Here is a 23,932-nt window from a genome sequence, read left to right as displayed (position 1 = left end):
ACTTTCACTGGAACTAAGGGTCCAAGCCCAGCTCCTGATACAGTCAAAAACTGTTTGTTTTACCTCTCAAACATCTGTCATTAATCACCCGTGTCTTACTTTAATGCCTTTGATAATGCCCACCTAATGTAGTGTTACTATACTTCTATCTCCTATTAAGTTTTTTGGTTTATTACATTATATGGTCATTTATTCCTAATATGAACTGTTTCACAAGACACCTCAAATGCAAGACATTGATCGCCTGAGAATAAGTTTGTCTGTATGAGTTTGTAAATGGCAGCCCATGCCCTTTTGTAGTGTGTACAAAGTAGTGGTGGGCCGTTATCAAATATCGCCATTAATCTATTCTTAAAGTTGGGTTGCAAGCTGGGTCAAAATAGGTAAGCAAACTGATGACTTTAACCTTGATAGTTTAGCTCGATGTATTCCTAACCAAATTGCACAGTAGGGGGCGAGAACGAGTTTTCAAACCTGTGAATTACCACCCACAACAAATCGACAGGTTTGCTTAAAAAGCTTATGTTTCTCAGTGACAAACCTGATCTGTCTTCCATTACAATACATGTCTCCATAACTATAAATAATGCCAACTCTGTCCTTTTGTTTGCAATCAACAGTGATAAGTGTTACAAGATCCATAATTATAATTATGTTTATAGAAAATGCTAATTTAAATTCTTTATAACATATATTTAAGATAGTTAATGTATATAAAGTATTCAAAATGCTGGCAATACATGAAAAAATGAGAGGAATATATCTATATTCTGAAAAATCGTTTTCAGCACAAAATCCCACAAATAAAACATTTTGTAACATGATATGTTTAACCTGCCCAAGCCAATGTAAGATAAGCTGCTACAATTAAATTCATATCGACGTTTTCAGGTGGGACAATTGCTGAAAAGCCTTTTTGGACTTTTTTATTGGACAATAAGCAGTCATTGATGGTTGACTACAGTCACAGTTCAACCGCATAAATACAACTTACACAATCACTTTGACATATTAAGGGCTGTCTCGCCAAAGATCATGATATAACCTAAATATTACAAGGAGGGCGCGTTACAATATAAATATTTGGAGAGGAGTGCTTTTGTTTTGAAATTTGCAGACAGGAAGTTTTTGGTCTCGTACTGCACTCACGAAGTAAGCAATGCTAGCTAGTTGGTTAGTCTTAAAAAAAGGAAAATATAACTAATCTGTTATTCATCAGTTGCTTAGTTTTCTAGGACGTTGCAATGGACAAACACCAGTTACAGAGTACAGAAGATCAAGGTATATGTTGACTGACTTCTATACTCTGTAGATCACTTCATTTATGCTACTTAGCTATCAAATCTACATCATTAAGATGGGGATGTGTTGTTACGCTAGAAAGTGAACAAATCGTCCTGCAAACTTCTGCCTAAAATATTGAAAGATTGTAATGCATCAGACAGACATTTTTAGTGTATGGAGAAGGGCTTTGGCTGTATTGAAGTAAACACTGATTTATATATTTTTACGGAGTGTACTTGTTAGTTAGGATTCGTGACTTGGGAGATTTCGTGTAAGGGGTTAAATATGGCGTGCACTGCACAAGTTACATTGGAATAAATAGTTAATGAAATTTACAAACAGCTATATAAAAGGTCGATTAAACTTTAAACAAATGAGAAGTGATTTTAGTGCTGTTTTATTTTAAATCTATTATATATGCAGATGTATAAAAATAATATTTACACAATCTAAAAACATTTTTATTGAGCTTGTTTACCATAATATTTGGAGACAGAGGCATATTGAGTATTTTTACCAACTGCATTTTTCCACTTAATAAAGCAGCTCATGCTTAATGCAATTATTTTTGTGTTTTCTCTGAAGGCTCAAGACTTCCTCTCTCCTCTTTGCGTCTTCTGGTTCCACCTTTGCACCTGATGTCTGCATTTATGTGGCAAGTTCTGCAACAGAAAAATGTACTGCATTATTGGAAACTGGAGGAGTTTGTGTCCATGGTTACAGAAACTGTTCCACAATTGATGAGTTACAGACAACGAGCACAGCTCATGCTGGGTTTGAGGGCAAGGGTGAGTGTGCTCGTCAAGACATTTTTATTAATTTTTAAAAATCCTGTGGGCTGGTTTAACAGACTCAGTTTGGTTATAAAACTAGACTAAAATGGACATTGGTTGTGAATCACCACTGACTTTACAACATAGTCCAAGACTAGGTTTAATCCATGTGCAGGAACCTGGCCCTGTATGTTATAGATCAGGCAGTCTACAGTCAGTATTTTGTAGAAATGCATGCTTTGACATCTGCCTAACTGTAAAACCTATCAATTGGTCTGTTGACCAGCCTCACTTAACAGTAGTCTAATAGGTGCTGTTAATAAGCAATTTGGGTTGTTCTAGGTGCATATGTTTTGCAATAATGTATGTATGTGTATATACAAAAAAACTGGGACCATCTCATGTCATGCTCTTTGTTGGATTACACTGGACTTGTACCCTGTGATTGAGGACATTTTTGGTATTGCTACATGCCCATTGGAAGAGCTCCAACTGGTAATTTTTTTTGTTCTCCAAGCTCTGGAATATAGATAGAATATAGCACATGCTGGCATGAGGATAACCCTTTTGGATGTTTCAGTGAATTTTACCTTTTTTAAAAATACCACCTTCCATTATTAACCTATGGACTCTCATTTCTATCTATAATACAGTTCTTTTACCTTCCATGGCCTGCAAAAACTAATTTGTAGTGACAATGAAGATGTCCTCCAGAAAAGTTTGTAAATGCATGAACATTTTCAAAACTGTGATTTTATTCATAAGGACGTCATAGATGATGCCTTTACCGAGTGGACCTGTAAACAATCTGCTGTTAATACAACTATTCCTTTGGCGCTGTCCTATAAATGAAACAGTGACTAATATTATACTGAACCACTTCAGAATCCTCCAGGATGATGCAGAGACCACATATCCTTTTAAGGATCCTCCACGAATCTCTTATAGATGGACAAAGACTTGCTTGTCAAGAATTATATAAATGACTATTCAGATATTAACTGTGGCACTGTAGCCTGCAACCAATCTACATATAAGTTCATTATCACAACCACTAATATAAGTGGAACAAAAGGTTCATATGGCATCACCCATTCTCATGCATCAAAGCAGGAGATGTCTACTGTAGTACTTGCAAGAGATGTAATCATCTTTATTTTGGAGAAACCAAGAGAAGACTTGCTGATCGGTTTGGTGAACACTTTCGGCTCATCAGGATTAACGATATGTAATGTCCACCTTGCAAGGCATTTAAATCATAATGGACATTGTATTAATGACATCAGTTTGCATAGCGCGTTGCTGCTATGGCAGCAGTGAAATGAAACTCTTGGAACTTTAGAACCTCATGGAATGAATGTGATGATTCTACTTTTTTATATAAGTACTGGTTCCTGCTCCTATTAATTCAGAAGCACTTCACACAGCTAATGAAGGACCTCTGTCTGGAACATGCTGTTTCTCTGAAAACTTTTAAATAACTACATATCTTACCCATGCACACTGCAGTTCCTTACATGTACGTACGTGTGTGTGTGTGTGTGTGTGTGTATGTATGTATGTATGTATGTATGTTCCTTCTATAGGGCCCCTCACCTAGAAAACGCTACACCAGTGTTGTCTCTGGTTTTCTAATGTTTCCAACTCCCACTTTGCTTCTATAGTATTGAGTATCAGTGTTCCTCCATGACTCTTGCTGCATTCAATCATATGCAACTTCTAAGATATAACAGTAAATACATATGCTCACATGATGTTGGGTGTCGGGGAGTGTAATGGCAGTGACCACTGCACTACACATTTTAAAATGGTTTATTCAAAGCCTACAAACTGATTTGAGCCACCATCTCGGAGCATAAATAAATACTCATGTTTATACATAGTTTGAATGGTTTTGGTCATAAACATTGCTTAGTGCTCCTTTAATGATGGCTAGGACGGTATTTGTCTACAGAAAAATGTAGTTTGTTTTTGTATTTACTGTTGTATGTACTGTCATTGATCAGCTAAGAGGAGAACAGTGTGCAATAACCTACCGCAGCTTCAATAACATGTTGACATATTGCCCACAAACATTTCCAGTTTTATGCTCCCGTCTACAGCACTAAGCATTGTTCATGCGTGCTGGTTTACTTATTAGAGCAGAGGTTAATTAAGAAGGTTTGGTATATTTGTATGTTTAACAAAATCATCATCAGGAGAATTTCTTGTTGCAAAAGTACTCTAAAACACAGAGAATAACTGTCATAATGCATTTGTTAACTTTTAAGATGATCTTGGAGATGTTACAAGGCCCCCAGGATGTAAAAGTCACCATCCAAGCTCACTTGGACAAAATGGGACTTCCTGCCATTCCATCTGGATGCTCAGCAGTAAGTGTGGATAGATGCTGATATGTGTTTTGGCAAACAGGCTCTGTGAGCCAGCTCCTCTGATAGGAATTTACCCTCGTATTGGAGTGAGCTGCAGTTGCTGTGGATCACAGAAGATCATTTTGAGTTTATGTTAAGGCTTAATCTACCACAGGAAATCTGACCTCAAACCTGTGTACATACATTTAAAGAGACTTTCAGCTGTCTACAGATGCTAATAAACTGTTTTTAACATTCTCAGGACATTTCAGATTTGGAGCTCTCGCTGGCTAACTTCAAGGCCCTGGTACTTGCACTGATGAAGGACCCAGCAGAAAAAGTATATTTTTTCCAGGTGTGAAGGAGACAAATGTCCAGTTATGCCCTCTCGGTCAGGCATGTTTATGCTATGTAAATGTTTGATGTGAGAAAGTATTTTTAAATGCCTGTTTGTCTCTCATTTTTTTTCTTACCAAGGCGGTGTTTCCTGTGCAGTATGGGCCACGGTATGACACAGCGCTCAAGGAACTAATGTGGGAACTACTGTCCTGTCTGGAGAGGTTGCTTCCTATTCCAGACTTTAAAAAGGTACAGTAATTTATTGCTCACTATGTGTAATTAGAGAAGTTTTGAATCCTATCACAATGGTGTGTTTTATATATATATATATATATATATATATATATATATATATATATATATATATATATATATATATATACCAATAAGTTATATAGCAGTAAGTTGTATTAGAATCCCCCTGGTGATAGCATGCAGTTTCTGTCTTTCATGTGAAGGTAAAAATGCTAATTACAGACTGTGATGCATAGTTTAGTAGGGAACTACACATTTAAAACACTTTAATGAAAGTTACCCTTTCATTAAAGTGTTTTAAATTTTTAAAAATACATTTTTAAAAATACCCTATTGTTACCCTTGTTTTTTTTTTTTAACTAACAGGCGTCTGTCTTAAATGGTGTCAGTAGTATATTATTTCTCCAGTAACTTAATCGAACTGTCTCACAGACACTGTCTTGGCTCACCCCCGCCCCTGCTGGCCTGGATGAATGCATAGAATCTGAACCAAAATATTTGCAAGAACTGTTACGACAACACAAAGTCTTCAGTAATGTGGACAATCAGTACTGCAGTAAAGGTTCCAAACTAGGTAAGACATACTGGTGTAAAATTAGATATGCTGGGCTTTCAAGTTGGACAACATAGCATCGGGTTTCCTGAGAACATATTAAGTGTGCTGTAATGAATAATATAGCTACATTATACCAGCTGTGTCATGTAGCAAATATGATTTCACTTTTTGAAAATGAGGGGTCAGCAGACAGATTTTTCTGGAATGATTCTATGCATGCTGAATTGTAAACATAGATTCCTATAGTAGAAATAAACATATAGGAGACATGACACATTTTAAGTGTTGGCCAAAATTCAGATATACTTTTGTATGACCCTAGCTGAGATTTGCACTATATTGCCAAGATTATTCACTCCCCTTCCTTGACTCACATATGAGCTTAAGTGACATCCCATTCCAAATCCATAAAGTTCAATATGACGTTGGTCTACTCTTTGCAGCAAGAACAGCTTCAGCTCTTCTGGGGAGGCTGTCCACAAGGTTTAGGAGTGTGTTTATGGGCATTTATGACCATTTATTCCAGAAGCGCATTTGTGAGGTCACAAACTGAAGGCCTGGCTCTCAGTCTCTGCTCTAATTCATCCTAAAGGTGTTCTGTCGGGTTGAGGTCAGGTCAGACCATACATATTTTTATGGACCTTGCTTTGTGCACTGGTGCACAGTCATGTTGGAAGAGGAAGGGGCCACCTCCAAACTGTTCCCACAAATTTGGGAGCATGGAATTGTCAAAAATGTCTTGGTTTGCTGAAGCATTCAGAGGTCCTTTCACTGGAACTAAGGGCGTACTCGCACTAGGCACGGTTTGCTGGTTCCGTGCTGGGGCCCGGTTATCCCCCCTCCCCACTCCCCCTCTGACCTGCACTCACACTGGCTTCATCAACCCGGCCCGTGACTTTATCACTTTATCATCAACCCGACAACGTGACTTTATTTGGAAAAAAAAAGCGCGCTCGCACAACACTATGGAGTTCATGATTCTCTTTTTATTGTATTTTTGGAGTCGTTTTGGGAGTGCAGAAACACGGTGCAAGCACAGATTTATCGATAATTTAACACAACGATTGTCTGCTAATCACTTTGCCGCTATGACTGTTTAACGTGAGCGTCGCATCACTGACGTCATGTTAGAGTTCTGGCGAAATGAACCAATCAGACGAGGCACCAAGCGGGCCGAGTCCACATGAATCGTGCCCTGGCCCACCTCTTCAAGCGGGCCCGAGCACGGTTAACTGATCCGGGCCCGGGCACGGTTGGAGCGCTCACACTAGCCAAACGAACCGTGCTTCGGCAGGGAACTGTGCCCGGGCCCGGATCACAGAGCCTAGTGTGAGTACGCCCTAAGGGGCCAAGCCCAACTCCTGACGAACAACCCCACACCATAATCCTCCCTCCATCAAACTTTACACTTGGCACAATGCAGTCAGACAAGTACCATTCTCCTGGCAACCGCCAAACTCAAGACTCGTCCATCAGATTGTGAGATGGAAATGTGCGATTCGTCACTTCAGAGATCGTGCCTCCACTGCTCTAGAGTCCAGTGGCAGAGTGCTTTACACCACTGCATCAGACGCTTTGCATTGCACTTGATGTATGGCTTGGATGCAGCTGCTTGACCATGGAAACCAATTCCATGAAGCTCTCTGTGCACTGTTCTTGAGCTAATCTGAAGGCCACATGAAGCGGTCTGGATGTCTGTAGTGATTGACTCTGCAGAAAGTTGGCGACCTATTTGCACTATGTGCTTCAGCATGTGCTGACTCCATCAGTTTACATGGCCAACCACTTCGTGACTGAGTTGCTGCCAGCCCCAAACACTTCCATTTTCTTATAATACAGCTGACAATGGTCTGTGGAGTATTTAGGAGCAATTAAATTTCAAGACTGGATTTGTTGCACAGGTGGCATCATATTACAGATCCACGCTGGAATTCATTGAGCTCCTGAGAGCGACCCATTCTTTCACAAATGTTTGTAAAAACAGTCTCCATGCCTAGGTGCTTAATTTTATACACCTGTGGCCATGGAAGTGATTGGAACACCTGATTCCGATAATTTGGAAAGGTGAGTGAATACTTTTGGCAATATAGTGTATATCAGATAAGTAAAACCTTGCTAAGAACGCTGTTTCTTTTTTATAAATCTTTAAATTATGCGCAGGTGAACGAAACTTGTGTTCCACGTCCTTTCTACCAACTCTTGTCCATAAATGGTGCATTCAAATTACCTCATGTATTCTTAAATGGGGAATGTTGTTGCTGAACGGCATAATGGTCACATCACAAATTACTTGGACATTTCTAGAATGCAGTTACTTTCGACTGCTGATAGCAGCTTCATTCTTGTTAGGTGCTCTTATAGCAATATGAGTGCAGTCAATTGTTCCCATCACATTTGGGAAACCGGCCCTAGCTGTAACTTGCGCTTTGATGTTGACATGCAAGGAAAACCATGTATGGAAGTCTGATGATGTATATAAATTGTTGGCATAATAGAGCTTAAGCATGGCTGGGATATCCCGGACCTATCGGTCAACTGCCTCTGAAAGCCACCGGTTGCCAGGAATCCAAAGGTTGTTAATACCTGTAAATAGACAGGTATTGCCCAAATTTGTAATGTTGGTCTCTCTAATTCTTGGCTCAACTCGGCACACATCTACAAGAGGATGGCTCTTGGGAACCTGTGTCTGCTCATTAGTGATCATTGGAAAGAAAGTCTTTGTGATCTCTGAGAACACATTCATATCTTATCCGTCCATTAACTAGATCATCCTCTCATGTCTATAGATCTGTGAGTGTATTTGCAATTAGCATCTAGGCTTATAATTATTGGTAACTATTATCAGCCTTTTTACTAGACTTGGGGAACTAGGATTTTGGAACATTCAATGATGCAAATAGTTGTTTGGAGCAACAAATATCAATACATGAACTAGTAAACTGGTATTCAATTTTATTTATAAAGCACTTTTAAAACAACAGAGGCTGCAACAAAGTGCTGAACACTAGATATAAAACAAACATATAAAACAGAACAGTACAGTAGACCAATAAAACCATACCAATTAAATAATATAAGCAATAAACAGTAAAAAGTAAATTAAATAAAACCATACACAAATAATATGCAGGAGTAAAAATTATGTTAAATGAAAGGCCAAGGAATAAAAGTATATCCAAATTAAGCAAAATAATGCTTAGGTATGATTGATTTTTCTTGACTTGGGGGACTATTATGGAGCTTAATTTCCATATGAACTTATACACATGAGAATGCAATTCCCATGACTCAATATACATGACAATGCGTTTAGCTGCAATTCTGTATTTTATCATTATTATTCCCATTCTCTCCCAAATGATTTATGGCTGCATGCATGAGTCAAATTTTCCATAAATGTAAGGCTATTTTTCTGTCAAGTATTTCTTCATAAATGCCGGTTTGTGGGTGATATGTTGTGTGCGCACATCCTTTTTTTTATTGCATACGCACCATTTATAAATGAGGCTTCAGGACTGATTCACTAATGCAGTGGTTTGAATGCAGTTAAAGAGTCAGCTTCAGTTATGTGAAAAGTAGTGTGGGCACAATGGTGCGTTCTTTACACATCATTCTCAAAGGGCCCACACTAACTTACATAACTGCATTAAACACACCCTAATTTATACAAGTGTAGCACTAGTAAGACAATAAGAGGCAAGCATTAAGCAGATTGTACTAAAGCATAATTTCACAAAAGAATAAAGACTAGTGGTGCTTGTCTGTTAATACTAAGCTGAAGAAGATTAGTAATAAATTGCAAATGCAAAATCTGTGGCCAAGGCTATGGCATTGACACAATAAAAATGTGGCCGGTGAGTGTGCGACAGAATTGAGGAAACTGAAATTTGTGTTCAAATTGTTTATGATCAAATTTGATCATATGCATCTGATTAATAAAGGCCTATATGTTTGTCATTTGCAGTAAGTTGTAATAGAATCCCCCTGGTGATATGTGCAGGAGTTTTGACAGGAGTTTTGATTGTGTATGAGTAGGTATGTCAAAAATGTCAGTTTAGCATTTCTAAATGCAGAAAAGAGAAATTTCATGGCTTGCATAATGAAGGTGACCAAGTTCCTCTTTTTGAAGTACTGCCATGTCTGTATTAAAACCAACATAACTGAATTGCCAGACGATTATAACTGATTCGTTCATACATTTCTTTGTTAAACTTTTGTGAATGTAACTGACACTTTGGTAAATTATACTATCATGTCAAAAAAAGTAAAAACATCTAGCAAAAATATTTTGCATGAGGAAAATTATTCTTCACTCAAGCAAAACCACTCTGGCATGAGGTGCTACTTGAGCAAAGAAAAACAAACATCTATCTGTGTGAGGAAAATTAGCCTGATACTTGAATTTTTTGCTCCTATTGAATGTCCTCTTGCCTTATCGTTTGATCTATTTTGATCTATTTTACTTCCTGAAAGTCAGTTGTGATTGGTGGATTGGTGCTCTTCTTTTCAGTGCTTTTATGTTTTCCTGTATGACTGGGATAATGCATTTTAGCATTTTAAAGTTGTAATACAAATGTGTTAATATATACAATTGTATATATAATATATTCAATATATAGATGTATTTTTTGTATAAACAAGGACAAAATTAGTTTTTAGAGTTAATTAGTTTGATACCAGATGCTTTTAGTTTGCTACAGTTTAGTTTGCTACCAAGTGTGCCAGATGAGGTGTAGGCTTTTGTTAAAAAAATTATGAATTATAATTTTAATAAAAAATATATATTGCAAGATGAGAGTCTATGTTTTTTGATAAATAGTGATGCGCTCCATGGCAATTGGTTATTGGGCGAGAGTGGTTTTGCTCATATGAAGTGTAATCTTCCTGTTTGGTGTCACACATGAACATGGGAGAAGATTTTGCACAAACAAAATCACTCTTGCACATGAGTAAAACGTAATGCAAAACCCCCCACAGTCAGTGGCCACGATGTCATGTTCCCTGGTGTGATATGTAATTAATAGAGAACCAGAAGAAGCCTGAATACTTGACCATTTGAGACCATCCTACGATGGCCTTTCTACTGTGCCCCCTCCACAAATCATGAGTGGTTGGTCCCTATCTGAGTGGAGTTTCCATGTTCTCCCTGTGTTTGCGTGGGTTTCCTCCGGGGTCTTCGGTTTCCTCCCACAGTCCAAAAACATGGTGGTTAGGTAAATAGATTTTCCCTGAAAAACTACTCTCTACTCCAAGTGTGTCTGTGTGACTGCATGTCTCCTTGTGTCTAATAATAAAAACAACAAAAACGGTTGTCTGAGTGTCTGCATGAATGTGTGTCTGTATGCTCAGTGGTGGTGAATGATCATGTGCACTTGTATCTGTGTGAAATTGTATAGCAACCATGGGTTTCTTGAAAGGCACCATATAAATTGAACATTCATTCACTCATATTCAATGGTTTAATTAGTATGAAAATGAAATCATAAGCTGCATACACCGATGGGAAGTTTTGGAAAGATATCCAGCATCATTATCAAAACCCAAACTGAGACAATATATTTTCGAAGAGACTAGTACAGGTCTAGAGACTTGTGAAATCAGTTGGTGTGTTTTTCCTTGTCATTTGTCATATCTCAGGCCAGTTCCTTGGTGTCTAGTGAAGTGGATGCCCACAGTACAGCATCTAAATAATCTGAGGTCCTTCTAATGACATTTCACAGTGGAAGTTTGGAATGCTCTGGTTGAACAAGAGCGTAGATAACAGCTAGAGGGACAGTATCACTTCACTGTTCTTGAGGTCCATGAATACCAACAACCCACAGTTCTCACAGGTGTTCCCCTACCTCCTCCCCTGCCCCATCAAGTAATGCCGTAGAAGTTCTTTGACCAACCCAAGCCCAGAGATGGAACACTGCAGAATAATTTACATAATTTATTTACATAATTTACTTGTTCTTTGTTGGTCTAAAAAAAAAAAAATCTTTCTCTAGAATGTCTGCTTCATTTACAGTTGGATACATTTTTGTACTATATGGATCTGCATACACTCACTTTTTATATGGACTGTATGTGAATTTATAGTTTTTCATCTTGCACAGTTATCCGATCATTAGTATCTTGGAAAGCCGTGATCTCAAATGACTGCACTAGACTGACCTAGTTAATGGTTAGTAGAAACTACATATTTGATTGGTTTGTGTTCATTTTAAGACAAAGTAGAATTATGATTATGATCATTTTTCTATGATATGATGATGATTAATTCTGGGACAATTTTATTCCCCTCTATTTTACTACACACATCTAATTCAGTTTAGACCTTTAGGAAAAATAACCTTTAACAAATTTCAGGAAAATATTTTTAGGAAGAATCATAGATTGCTCTTGACCAACAGTCACCCACCACCTGACTTCCAGAAAATGTGTGACTTTTTTTTCTTATGCAAGGAATTTTCTTCTGAATTGTGACATTGATTTGATGGCATGTTCAAATGTTTTGGATTCAGTTTAATGGTTTATCCTCGCTGTTTACTATATAATAGTTTAAACTTGAATATCTGTGTGCATAGCAAATAGAGACCTTTGTCTTCTCTTGCCCCCTTTCCTTTCCTCTATCCAGGGACTGCTTTGTCCATGTCGGGAGACCGCATCCTTTCCTCCCTCTCCATCCCTCCATCCACCCATGTTGCAGTCCCTGCAGAGTCCGCTGTCTACCATGTGCAGCCTGCCACCGTGACCATTCTGAGCCAGGGTGCCCTGGGCCAGCTAGGCACCGAGGCCATCATCGTGACCGACTATGCTGAAGTGGAGCTGAGCACCAACGATGTGACTGAGGATGTCGCCGAGGTGACTCACGGAGATGCCGGGGACCCGGCAGGAAAGGGCGTGGCGGTAAAAGTGGAGAACGGCTCCGTGGTGGCAATCCTCGGTGAAGGAGGCACCGTAGGTGAGGAGGAGGCGATTATGGCCGTGAACCAGCGAGTAGGACATGGGGAAGAACTAGATGGCACCATGAACTTCATCATGGAAAAAACAGTTTGTGAGAAATCAATCCAGTGTGACCTCAGAATGGAATTTCCGAGCGATGGAGGAGGACTTCCATTGCTCGATTGTAGGGCAGGCAGCGAGGTCTCGGAAAACACTGAAAGAGTCGGAATTGAAGTGGAAACACAAAGTGAAGTTACTGGACAGAATGATGTAGCGAACACTGTTAATGCTAGCCTTGGGGGTAGTGGCCCAGCTAACTGCATACTCAGTGGAGATAAGAACTTGCCGGAAGCAGTCACCGACCACGTGGCACCACCCCGAAGGGGGCGTGGCAGACCCAGGAAGAATGTAGTAGTGCCAAAGGTGGTGCAGCCTGGGAAGCGAAGGGGGCGGCCTCCGTCAGTCAAAACGGAGAAATCCACAGAGAAAGAGTAAGGAAATTGCTCAATCGCTCAAGTACAGGGCCCAATGATCACCCTTCCCTGATCATTCTTTTCTTTCCCTTTTTGTTTGTTTTCAGGAAAAATGAAGATGATGTTGGAGAAAAACCGGGTACAGTGCAAAATATATCTTTCACTTACACAGAGCAATATCTGTATTTGGTGTACTGGTTGTTTCTGTATTGCATCTGATTGTGTATAACAGTAACTGTAATCAGTGTGTAATTGGAAAACTGACATTTGAGGTATGCAATAAGAGCAAAAAAAAATGTATTACTTCTATGTGGAAGTAATCATATATTAATCTATATAGTAATCTATATGTAATCAGCTGTTTGCTCTGTTTGTGCTTATTGCTGTAGATGGAAAGCCCGTTAAACCTGAGGCAGGACATAACGGTGTTGAGACCTCACTGCTGTCTAGAGGCCGTTGTCCTGCCAAGTCCTGCAAGACCGAAATCGCAGAAAACCCTCGTGCCCGTTACCTATGCAACACGTGCGGGCGGAAGTTCACCCGCACGTCGGACGTACGCCGGCACCAGCTAACGCACACGGGCGAGCGTCCCTTCCACTGCACGCAATGTGAGAAGACCTTCCAGCACGCGTGGGACCTAACCAAGCACTGCCGCAAGTTCCACGGCGAAGCCACTTTCTCGTGCCGTCTGTGTCCGGGCAGCTTCGTCAACCTGCGTGCGCTGACGGCGCACCACAAGAAGAGCCACACCAGCGAGCTGCCGCACTACTGCTCCATCTGCGGCGAGGCGAGCACCAGTGCCTCCGCCCTGGCGGCGCACCGACGGACGCACAGCGTCACGCAGCAGTACCGCTGCGAGCAGTGCGGCGAGGGCTTCGACACTCTGTTGCAACGCTCTGCCCACCGCCAGAGCCACCGCCGCCACCGCAAGTTCAAGTGCCCGCAGTGCGATAAGACGTACTCGCGCCGGGCCGACGTCAAGCGCCACCAGCTGAGCCACACGGGCGAGCGGCCGCACCAGTGCGCCCTCTGCGGGAAGAGCTTCGCGTTGCGCTCGGGCCTGCAGAAGCACCACATGACGCACACGGGTGAGCGGCCGTACCGCTGCCCGCACTGCCCCAAGGCCTTCAACCTGATCTCCATCCTGCACCGCCATGAGCGCATGCACACGGGCGAGCGGCCTTTCCTGTGCTCGCAATGCGGCAAGCGCTTCCTCTCGCTCGGCGAGCTGCTCAAGCACGACAAGTCGCACACGGACGAGAGGCCCCACGCCTGCGGCCAGTGCCACAAGCGCTTCAAGTCCAAGCGGGCCCTGCGGGAGCACGCGCTGAGCCACACGGGCGCACGCCCCTACGCGTGCTCCTACTGCGGCAAGAGGTTCACCAAGCCATTCGCCCTCAACCGCCACCACCTGATGCACACGGGCGAGCGGCCTTTCTCATGCGCACACTGCGCAAAGACGTTCCTCACGGCCACGGAGGTGGCGCTGCACGAGCGGGTGCACACGGGCGAGCGGCCCTACGCCTGCCCTGCCTGCCCGTGGCGCTTCCGCAGCTCCTCGGAGCTGGCCAGGCACCGCCGCACGCACACGCAGGCCCGGGCGCACGCCTGCGGATACTGTCCCAAGACGTACGCGAGTGCAGCTAAGCTGAAGAACCACTCGCGCATCCACGCAGGGCAGGACCACGCAGGGCAGGACCACGCAGGGCAGGACCACGCAGGGCAGGACCACGCAGGGCAGGACCACGCTGGGCAGGACCACGCTGGGCAGGACCACAGCAAGTGCCCAGTAGACATTAGCCACACAGTGGAAGTACTGGAGTCCACCCTCAACGAGGGCGAGTTAGCAGACACTACATCGTGACGCTTATAGAAACTCAAGCGCACATTAAATTAAACATGGACAATTGCATTAATTTAATGCTCTCTATTTTAAAAAGGCTCTGACTTGAAGCTCTTTTTGTAGTGATGTGTGTGATGGATTCACTGTAATGACGCTTGACGGCATCTCCGTATTTCATCTGAGTAGGTGAACTTGTATTGTGCAGTTCTTTATCTGGCTTGTCAGGTGTGTTGGAAGCTGGTAGAACACAAACATACAATAGAGGTGACTAGCAATGGGACTCTAGATACAAATTCACCTACTTTCATCTGTAACATGATTTTTCATAAAATGCAGACGAATGGTTAAATATTTTTATTTTCACATTGTTTCATATTTCATACCACTTTTGGTTTGGCTGAAAGATGGTAGGCCTAAAATAAAGGAGCTGACTGTTGGGGAATGTGTTTTCACTAATCCTAACTGATATAAGAGATCACTGAAACACTTTTAAATTACTATCTTTAATATAGACATTACAAAATTTTAATATTTTTGTTAACCGTTGAGACTCTCACAGACGCAGGTTGGAGTGGGATGTGTGTGGTAACGGTAGTTTATGTACCGACAGAGCGTGAACTCCCTAGGTGGGAGAAAACACTAGCCATTCAGTCATCTCGACGCATGATGGCGCTGTGGTAAACGTCGGGGGAAAACTAGCAAAACTTCCGGTGGTTAAACAGCTCTGTTCTATCAAGAATTGCCAGAGAACCAACAGTGTTGTAAAGTTTCAAGTCAATTATCTCACCGTAATGAAACGAACATATTAGCCACTTGTGATGAGTTTGAGCACCGGTCTTGGATGCATGTGGGACAATATCAAGTTATAAAACTAAGGTTACGAGAATAGCTGGCTAGTGTACCTAACCGATAACGTTGGCTATCAAGCTACTATGTTGGAAGTCGGATTCCCAAAACAGGAGGATGCAGGTAATTGAAAGTTTTTCATTATCAGACTGGATTATTTCCCCAAAGCAAGTAGTATATACTTAATTAGGTTTAGTTATTTGTTTTCAATACAGTTGACGTTAATTAACAAGCTAATGGTAGTATAGGGAGTGTTTAGTGTGCATGTTTATAGTTATAAGCGGTCATGTTGCGTTAAAGTCAATACTTAAGACGTGTAACAAGCAGAGGGAAACAACCTTATTTGATGTGCTCCGGTGTTTTGGCAATTGTTTAGATTTAATAGACGGTCAACGGATTTTTTTGATATCCCACCTGTAAACACCTCAGGACCAAATACAGTCGAGCTGGGCTGAAAAAACTTGGTGTACTGTTAAGGGAGCATGCCACTCAAAAGCCATTTTCTGAGATAAAAAAGAATGACCAAAGACATGTTCGCTACCTGTTAACAAAAATCACCGTCTACTTGCAGATACCTTTCTAACCGTGAGACTGCCCGGAGCTGTCTTAGCTATGAACTAGATGCTCTATTTTACATGTAGCTTAATGTACATTTCGAGAGCATTTATAGTTCTATTCACTATAATAGGATAAAGTGTGAGGTCTCTTCATGGTAGAGAATGCTCGTTAAATGTATACAAATTTGCGATAATTAGGCTATCTAGTTTGCATCTAGAGTAAAATCTTAGATTGTTTTGTTGTTTTGGGAGTGTATTTTCTCTAAGAACGAGCTGGTTGGAGGAAGAGTAGGCATGTCTTGACATGTCATTGTGTGCCACAATCTTGTTTGTTCCCAGTTGTTGGTTCATTTGAAAAATAAGTTGTGCTGTCTTAATTAGATATTTAAATTATATACAGCAAGCAGTATACTTTAGTACAACATTGTAGTACATTCCTGACCCATAGACAATCTATTGCACTGTTGTGAGCTAAGTTTAAGAGCAAGAGCTCTATGACTGCCAGGGAAGTGAACAGCTATCCTAAACATATACCCAGTTTGGCCTACAAAACTCTGCTGTTGAAGTCCCTAATCTATGAGTTTCCTGCTTTCAAAATAAGGTAGTTGTTATTCTATATAAATATTGTTGCTTTACTGAAATTAAATTCCTTTCCTCACTTATAGGATAATAAGATAATCCTTTATTAATCCCTCAGCGGGGAAATTTAATCTCAGAAGTAATAAAGTGCTGATGCTTGCTTGTCACAGCAAAGCACTCTTAGTTTTGCGTTATGTTTAATTGGCTGTGTGCACCACGTTTCAGATCAGTCTCCTCTGCCTCTGTCCTCTCTGCGCCTCTTGGTTCCACCACTTCGGCTCATGTCTGCCCTCCTGTGGCGCGTCACACAGCAGCAGGATGTGATGCAATATGGGAAACTGGCTGACTTTGTTTCACTGGTTACCGAAGCTGTCCCAGAGCTCTTCAGCCACACACGTGGAGTTGAACTTATTCTGGGACTGCGAGCAAAGGTGACGCCTTCAACATGAACTCCTGTGTCTTTACCGATTTATAGATTGATGAGTCATTGATTGATTGATTGTAGTGGTAGAAGTTAGGAGCTCAAGTGTGTGGTGAACATTACATTTGAAAGCTGGTTGTAGTCTCTTACTGTGTTTTCATTGTGCTGACTTTTGGCCTTGGTCCAGTTCCACTCTTGACTAGAGGAAGCATTCATCCATTTTCATCATTCCTTTCAGTGATGGTCCTGTTTGTTTGTTTTCTTAGCACTGCTTCATGCCAGTGTGCTGACCTGTTATGTTTTGCCTCTATTGGTTCCATTCTTAGAAACTGTTCAAACCTGCTGTACCAGCAGTTGATCGTAGGGATATGTCCATGATAATGCCATGTCCTGGGTTTCCTATAGCTGATTTTGGAGTTGTGCTTCCGGGGCGATCCAGTGGATACACATACGATCCAGTCTCACCTCAACAGCATCCAGCTGTCCTTGCCCCTAGTCAAAGACGTAAGGCAAACACGTCCCTGTAATAACAGAAGGACTATTATGTGGTGTGTGTATTGTTTGTTCCATACGTGCTCTCGTTAAAGTGTGGGTGTGTGCATGCAGCATGTGATGAGGGTGCCATTTGGTCATGCAGGTGGACAGCGCGGAGGTGGGAGAAGCGGGAATGCCCTTTACAGAGCTGGTCCAAACCCTGATTAGAAAAACGGATGAGAGAGAACACTTCTTCCAGGTCAGAGGTCTCTTAGGAAATGACTTAATTTATTTAATTATTTTTTATTACTTTTTTAATGTGACAAACAAAACACATTCTGAAATCCAAGCTTAAAATGAAATATCTAAAATGGGTTTACAGGCAGAATGATGGTAATAATTGTTAAACAGGTTGTAGTTAAGACCATTTTACAGAGGAGTTTACGTGCAAAAGGGTAGACAGATGACCAGTGAAACACATAATAATGATAGTTGCTAAGCAACTTGAACTAGTACTAAGCAAAACTGCTCTTACTTGCTATCGGCAAGCTAATCCTACCAGCTAATCGTAATTAGCCTACCAGCTGCAGAAGAAAAAAAAGTGATAAAACCATACTTAAGTAAGTTTAAGTAAAGAAAATTTCAGTAAATAGTTCATTTTGAATTCCTTTCCAGGATTATCAACAAATCGTAATTGTGTTGAAATACATTTTCAGTTAGTTAGGGAGGGAATATGTTTCGTATCTCCAGTATGAGTTCTGCATCTCTCTATGCTCTCTCCAGCATGTATTTCCTGTGGACTTTGGGTCAGACTATGACTCTGCTATTCAGACGCTAATGTGGGACTTTCTGTCTCGACTGGAGCACTTTCTGCCTGTCCCCGATCTCCTGCAGGTATGAAATCATGCAGCATTTTGGAAATGTGAGTATTTGACACCTTGAAGTATGTTTGTATCAAGAATAAGTATCAAGAATTATACTTATATATAATTATAATTGCTCAGTTTGTAATTGTCTGGATGACTGATGAGTTGTTCAAACGCTGCTATACCTTTCTGATTTCAGACTGCGACTTGGCTCAGCCCTGAATCGTCTGCGTTAAAGGACTATGAGGAATCCATCAGTAACCCAGACAACTTGAAGTCTCTGCTCCATCACCATAAGTGCCTTGGGCATCTGGACGCTCCCGGTAGGTAATGGAACTCTTTTAGTCCTGCTGTCAGAAATCACATTTCTACGTATTTTTTTTTCTTTTTTCAGACATGAAAAATTGTTTGATGTCCAAATATATTTCGCAACTTCAGTAAGGGGGGCTGTTTGCATTAGGAAACCAGGGAGGCTGACCACATAAATCACTTGCTCATAGGTTAAACCATGTAGTGCTGTGATCCATCAGGATACATTTAGTGTATTAGTGCAGTTCAGCTATGATTCAGCAGTAGAATGACAATCCTGACATTCTCTTGCATAGGACATTTCTTCAGTTAGTGTCCAGTATGTCCATCTCTGTGTGTTTCAGGAGATGAATGTGAAATCAACAAGGTTTTGAACATGTATAAATTCAACATATTTTTAAATATCTTGTTCAAGATTTACAGATGTAATTGGTGTAGGTGTCTAGGTTTCTTAGGGTCATCTATAGTCAATAAAATATCAGTTGGTCTTTCACCAAAGGTTCTTATGCTGCTAAGACATCATATAAAGCAATTCAAATAGATAGAAAACTTTATATCTACATTTTTTGTAGTTATAATAGGTATATAACTTTGTAGCTATGTCAGATGCATTCTAAAGGTTTTAATGAGTATTTACATAAATCATTTCAGTTAGTTTAAATATTTTTAGTACCCCTTTCCATAGCAAAAAAACTGGCACAAATCATGCAAATAAACCTCAGCTAGTAAAGTCTCTTCTTTTTTTGTACTACTCAGCCTCCACACTGGGCTTGAATGTGGGTGACTGCATCATATCTGCTCTGTCTGGCAAGAGAGACAATGCGCAGCATCTTGGCACTGGCAGCCGTCTGCCAAATTCCCCAGTGGACTCTGTTCCCGCTCAGATCCCTGAGTGTGTCACTGATGCGACTGACATGTTGACCGTGGTGGTCGTGTCAGAATGGGCGGATGTGGAACTACCCGCAAACCCGTCCAGAGAAGGACTGCCCAGAGCAGAAGCCTGTGAACACGGTGCCGACCGGCCGGACGCCGGCCAGCCAGAGCTGAGGGAGGGTCAGACTAATGGAAGCACCGTGGAGATTGACCTTAGGGGCGAAAGAGGGGATGATACCGAGGGGTGTTTGGGGGAAATAGCAGCGCATGGTAATGGATCTCTGAAGGGTGCGAAAAGACACGGACCACAGGAGGATTTGTGTGACCCGACGGCGGGGGCGGTCCAGTCGGACCATAAGCCCGCAGGCACACCCACTCTGGGCTCGTCCACATGCATGCCCGCAGGCACCTGTGAAGAGACAGCAATCCGCAGATCAGCTCGAAAGCCCAAGAAGACTTGGAAGATAAAGATGGTGAACCTCCAAAAGCAGAAAAGAAAACCTGTGGTCTGTAAAGATGTTAGTTGCCAAAATGCAAAAAGAAAGCCTGCTTCAGCCACGCCAAACTCTGCAGCCGGCACGGAGTTGGATGCAAATCCTGTTGCATCACATACCAGGTAAACTGGAGCTGTTTTTCACATGGATTTCATTGACATGGTTCATGGTTTCATTTAATTCCTCTGTAACAAAGTCACATTATGTTCAAGTATGTTTTTGCATGTGGACACAAAGGTTGTAGACCTTTCGGTAATTATAAGATCTTGGTAGTGTCACAATGTAAACTGGATATTAAGTCATGTGGTGGGATATGGAGATAAATACAAAAATAATTTGTAATTTGTTTTCAAGGGAAATTTCAGATGTGTTTTCCGGTCTGACCTCAAATGATGGAAATACAGGTTGTGTCCCATCCACTTCTTGATAAATAATAATAATAACATTGTTGTATAGTACCTTTTGAAAGCAAGTTCACAAAGTGCTTAAATGAAATATAAGTGGAAAATATTAGAATAAAATGACAAAGGACAATCGGATGACTTTTATTTGATACGTTTGTACAGGTGCCTAAATGTGCCTTTCAGTTAGATCGCTTTTTATTCACATAATATAAAGTAAATTCTTTGATCTTTGACATACTGCCTATATTGTATAACAATATCACGGGTTAGATGAGCCCTAACACCAGATTCTTTTGCAGGCGTCTCCTCAAAGGTCTTCTCCTGTTCCCTGTGCCCATTCACTCATGCTCAAGAGCGGTACCTGAAAAGCCACATCAAGAAGATCCACCCAGCTCCGCAGGAGGAGGGCGAGAAGGAGCCACACGTCTGCCAGGCGTGCGGCAAAGGCTACCGCTACCCGGGCATGCTGAAGGCGCACGAGCGCACGCACACGGGCGAACGGCCCTTCCAGTGCACAGCCTCGCGCTGCGGCCGTCGCTTCTCCCACGTCCAGGCCCTGCGCCGCCACCGCCTCATCCACGCCTCCAGGCCCGCCCTAGAGGCGGGGCCCAAGGCCACGGGGGAGGAGCCCGCTGCGGGCCAGCCCCAGATGTACAGCTGCCTATACTGCGGTGAGGGCTTCAGCTCGCTGAGCGCACGGCGGGACCACCACCGCAGCCACGCCCAGGACGAGCTGAACCGCTGCAGCGACTGCGGCAAGCGGCTCAGCTGCCAGGCGGCGCTGGTCCGGCACAAGCGTGGCCACCTGGACGAGCGTCCGCACAAGTGCACGCTGTGCGAGGCCAGCTTCGCTTGCGTCACCAGCTACAAGCGCCACCTGCTGGCCCACCGGCCCGACCGGCCGTACCGCTGCGGCTGCGGCAAGGGCTTCACGTACCGCGGAGCGCTGCTATCGCACCAGCGCACGCACACGGCCGAGCGGCCGTACCGGTGCGCCCACTGCGACAAGAGCTTCCTGTACCCGGGTGCCCTGCGCAAGCACGAGTGGACACACTCCAAAGAGAAGCCGCACCTGTGCTCACACTGCGGCAAGAGCTTCAAGCGTGAGCGGACCCTCCGAGCCCACCTGGCCGGCCACACCAAAGAGAAGACCTTCCACTGCTCGCTCTGCGACAAGACGTTCGCCTACAAGGCCAGCCTGACGCGCCACGAGCTCACGCACACGGGCGAGCGGCCCTTCCTCTGCGCCGACTGCGGCAAGAGCTTCTTCTCCTTCGGGGAGCTGCTGAAGCACCAGCGGTACCACACCGGCCACAAGCCCTTCCGCTGCTCCCACTGCGACAAGAGCTTCACGCAGGCCTGCTACCTTCAGCTGCACCTGCGCTACCACACGGGCGTGCGGCCCTACCCCTGCCCGCAGTGCGGCAAAACCTTCTTCACGTCCTGCCGTCTGAAGCGGCACGCGCAGATCCATTCCGGGGAGAAGCCGTTCGAGTGCGGCGAGTGCGGGAAGCGCTTCAGGCAGGCGTACGTGCTTAAGGTGCACCAGCGGACTCACGTCGGAGATAGAACGGAGAGGATGATTAGCGACACTTTTTGATTTGGTTTTTTATTTTTTTTTGTTTCAAGGCATATGCACTTTTAACTCTTTAAAACAAAATAGTACTGATTGGCAACAAGGGCTTGAAATCGTTTGGTGGTCACTGTGTTAGCTCTGTTACATTTCTTTAAGGTCCGTACCCTCCATGGCAGGAACATTGGTTGTTCAAAACAACAGTTCTTCACCTAACGCTATTTTCCCTGTAGATTTGATCTACTAGCATATCCACATCAGTAACTATTTTGATATATTGATCTGTAGGCAGAACCATGTCGGAGATCACAGAAGATTGTAACAGTGCCAGCAAAGTGCATGTTTGTTCTTCAACATTACGCTGCTTGGTGCAAACAGATGCAACAGTAGATACTTTTATCTTCACAATTGAATCACATAAAGTGTAAACCTGGTTGCAGATCAGCCTGAAAAGCCATCTTCAGGCATTTGATTTTGGAAAGGAAATATGCTTTCATTAAGCAGCTGCTTTTAATGGCTTGTTCAGCCATGTCAACACATGGGCTTTGGTGTAGTCACTTTAACTGGTGTAGTCACTTTAACAGCGCAAGACATCTGCATTTTCATATTTGGCTTTATGGTTTATCAGTAAAACTTGCCATATTCCTGCCATGATTTATCAGATGGGGTTCTCCCCCCCCCCCCACATTTTCTTTAAAGTTATCCTGAAAACAGGAAACTAGATATTAAGAAATTATATAATATTTCCTATATGTTGGACTCGGGGGGGAAAAAAGATGAGATTTGTAATATCCTCTTTGGCTTTGAATGGTATCTGTCATGCCTTTCACAATTGGATTTGTATACTTGCAAAATAAATCCTTATTTTTTTTCTATTCATTTCTTTTTTTATACTTAATTTTACCTAAAGAAAACATCTAGACCAAAAAACCCACCACGCCCCGCATAAATCAGTTCACATACTAAGTAGAAGCTATTTAACACTGCTTGAAAGAAAAAAAAAATTCTATCCAAGTCGTATCATTATGGGTTGTTATGATAATTGCTCAGACGTGCATGGAATTTACTTGTGTGGGAATTTGAGAGAAATAAGAACAAACAGCTCAGAACCACTGTAGGAAACGGGCACCTGTTCCCTGCGTTAGGCTCATACTTTCCTATAACATTACAGTCATGTGTTTAACTGTAGTTCTTTATTTGTACAGTTGATGTCAGCATTACTTCATCAAAACGTTTTCCCATCTGCCTTTTAGAAGTTCCTGTTTGTTCATTAAATCCATTGCTTTAAAACGTTCCTATGTTCCCAGTGTGAGAAAGATTTAGAAGCTACACCAGCACAGTTCTCCGTGGTGTCTTCTAATCTTTTAATGAATTCTGAGAAAGTGTCAGAGTGCTAAAAGCTTTTTGCGCTTTTCTCCTTGACATTGGGCAGCCGGGCGAACAGAGAACTCAATACCACACCAGGACAACAGAGTTGCAAAGGGCACGCGTGGGTGGGTGACCGCGCCACCCCCATCTCTGCTCCCTCCCTCCGCCACACGCTCCCTCCTCCCCCCTCTCTGCCCACTCCCTCCTCCCCTCACTCCCCCCTCTCCCTCCTCCCCCCTCTCCCTCCACCCCCTCTCTGTCTGCCCCCTCTCCCTCCTCCCCCTTCAACCACCCCCCCCCCCCCCGCAGTCCCCTGCTCCCACAGGCCTCTGGCTCCAGAGTCCCACTGTGTATTCACAAAGGCTTG

At 42.6% G+C, this 23,932-nt stretch overlaps 1 protein-coding gene across 1 annotated transcript; it reads left to right on the top strand.

Moving 5' to 3' along the window:
* Positions 1-1,124: 1,124 nt before the first annotated feature.
* LOC143513948 (uncharacterized) lies at positions 1,125-23,072 on the top strand. Its single transcript, XM_077004627.1, has 18 exons — positions 1,125-1,281; positions 1,870-2,072; positions 4,328-4,429; positions 4,671-4,763; positions 4,886-4,996; positions 5,435-5,576; positions 12,178-12,976; positions 13,066-13,097; positions 13,348-14,818; positions 14,925-14,983; positions 17,009-17,214; positions 17,610-17,708; positions 17,842-17,937; positions 18,462-18,572; positions 18,744-18,867; positions 19,610-20,342; positions 20,575-20,624; positions 20,924-23,072. The coding sequence occupies exons 1-18, from the start codon at positions 1,245-1,247 to the stop codon at positions 22,222-22,224; spliced, it is 5,769 nt and encodes a 1,922-aa protein (XP_076860742.1). The 5' UTR covers positions 1,125-1,244; the 3' UTR covers positions 22,225-23,072.
* Positions 23,073-23,932: the final 860 nt, after the last annotated feature.

This window comes from Brachyhypopomus gauderio, chromosome 5 (genome assembly GCF_052324685.1).
Source record: "Brachyhypopomus gauderio isolate BG-103 chromosome 5, BGAUD_0.2, whole genome shotgun sequence".
Classification (NCBI taxonomy): domain Eukaryota; kingdom Metazoa; phylum Chordata; class Actinopteri; order Gymnotiformes; family Hypopomidae; genus Brachyhypopomus; species Brachyhypopomus gauderio.
The sequence above is the reverse complement of the archived record's forward strand: the minus strand, read 5'-3'. Positions and strand labels throughout refer to the sequence as shown.